This window comes from Strix aluco, chromosome 24 (assembly GCF_031877795.1).
Source record: "Strix aluco isolate bStrAlu1 chromosome 24, bStrAlu1.hap1, whole genome shotgun sequence".
Taxonomy (NCBI): domain Eukaryota; kingdom Metazoa; phylum Chordata; class Aves; order Strigiformes; family Strigidae; genus Strix; species Strix aluco.
The window spans coordinates 3,633,701-3,635,383 of record NC_133954.1 but is presented as its reverse complement, the minus strand read 5'-3'; the positions used below and the strand labels follow the sequence as shown (position 1 = coordinate 3,635,383).

The following is a 1,683-nucleotide window of genomic DNA, read 5'->3' as shown; positions in this document are numbered from 1 at the left end:
AATCACCTTTCAGAGCCCAAAGCCAACCCCCTGCCAAGGCAGTGCAGCTCCAGCCATAGCAAGAGGAACGCTCTTGCTCAGGAGCTGATGGGGCTGCTGAGCCCTCAGAGCCTCCTGCCTTTCTGGGCATTTGTGCACAGAGACACAACAAGGCAAGGTCTCCTTGTGCCCTCACCCCCTTCCACCCAGAGCAACACCCTTCTCCTTTGGCAGCTTGGGGCGTGTCCACAGAGGGAAGGACCACATGGAGGCCAGGCTTGAATGCAGCAGAACTTTAATGAGTCAAAAGAAGGAAATAAAGTCACTCCAAGTGGAGGTCAGCAGTGCAGAGAACGCCAGGTGCAGTTGAGAATCTGCAGTCCTTGGCCATAGAGAAGTTTCTGCATGATGTCTGTCTGCCTGTCCCAGGGAGGAAGACGAGATAGATGGGCCTTCCCCAGTTGGTGCTGGGGTGCGTGAGGGGAGAGGTAGTAAACAAAGAAAAAGGAAGAAAGGCAAAACCATTCCGCTATCCCAAAAGCAACCTCCAAAATATTAATCCTCTACCCAGCACCATGTTCTGAGTTCCTCAAGCTGTTTCCTGGGGTTTGTCGGCACCTTTAACAGGGTGGGCACCTTCTGCCACAGTAGCGGCTGGTAATGCAGGAGAGGTCAAAGCCCCCAGAGTTGATGGGCACTCCGTCACAGCTGAGGATGCTGCCAACGGCAGCGGAGGTGGAGGAGCCCACAACGGTGTTCTGTGGGAAGGAGCTGAGGATGGGTCCGGGCAGGGTCACCACCACGGGGGAGGGCTGGATGGCAACGGTGGAGCTCTGGCACTGCCTGACACAGGGCTCATTGCAGCTGTTGGCCAGCGGGGTCGGTCCGCAGGGCCGGCATGGCAAGCACTGGTCATAGCAGGACATGTCTCTGAGGGTGGAGGTGCACCTGGGTAGAAACAGGGAGGAAGCAGAGCACAAGGGTGGGTGAGGAGCTGCCTGGTTACCCTGTCATAGAGGAGATAAGGCCTATACTTAGTGGGGAAATGAACGTTTTGACAAGAGCCACACGGTTTTCATTCCCCCACAAAGAACAGCCTGGCTAAACAAAGATCTCTCCTTATGCATAAACTTAAACTCTACTCAGCCCCCAGCCTCTATAAGCACACCGTGTCCCCACTTCTCTCTGTCATGACAAGAAAATCCAAACCCCAGGACAGGACAGAGCAATATTAGCTGGGATGTCTCTCAAGTGCAGATCTCCCTTTGGAAGAGGACGAGAAGGGGCTTCAGACTCACCTGGTTCCCAAGCAGAAGGAGCCAAGAGAAGTGCATGAGAGAGCAGGGACTTGGGCTGCCTTTTATACCTGCCCTTCACTGCCGCAGGACCAGAGGCACCTTTGCAGAGGTAACAATTTTCTGACGAGCTCATCTTGAATGCAAACCATCGCAGCTAATGCTATGGGCTGTGCTTTCATTTCCTGCACTGCTCCTTTTCATTTCCAGGTTTGTGCCATGCCCATTCCCCAGTGAAGGCTTGTTCTGAGCACTGGGATGAAAGGCCCCAGGATTTCTAGGGCAGGAATGCAGCAGTGCTGGCAGAAGACTCAACTGAAGTGTTGGATGTTTTCAGAGCAGGCAAGTGATGTCAGTCTGGGTCACTCTGGTGGGGCTGTTTGAAGTGTTGTTCTCAGGAAAAAGCTGC

General features: G+C 54.0%; 1 protein-coding gene across 1 annotated transcript; it reads right to left on the bottom strand.

The window, feature by feature from the left end:
* Nucleotides 1-599: 599 nt before the first annotated feature.
* On the bottom strand, nt 600-905 carry LOC141934207 (feather keratin Cos1-2). Its single transcript, XM_074849544.1, has one exon. It carries the CDS (start codon nt 903-905, stop codon nt 600-602), a length of 306 nt encoding a protein of 101 aa, XP_074705645.1.
* Between the last annotated feature and the right edge of the window lie 778 nt (nt 906-1,683).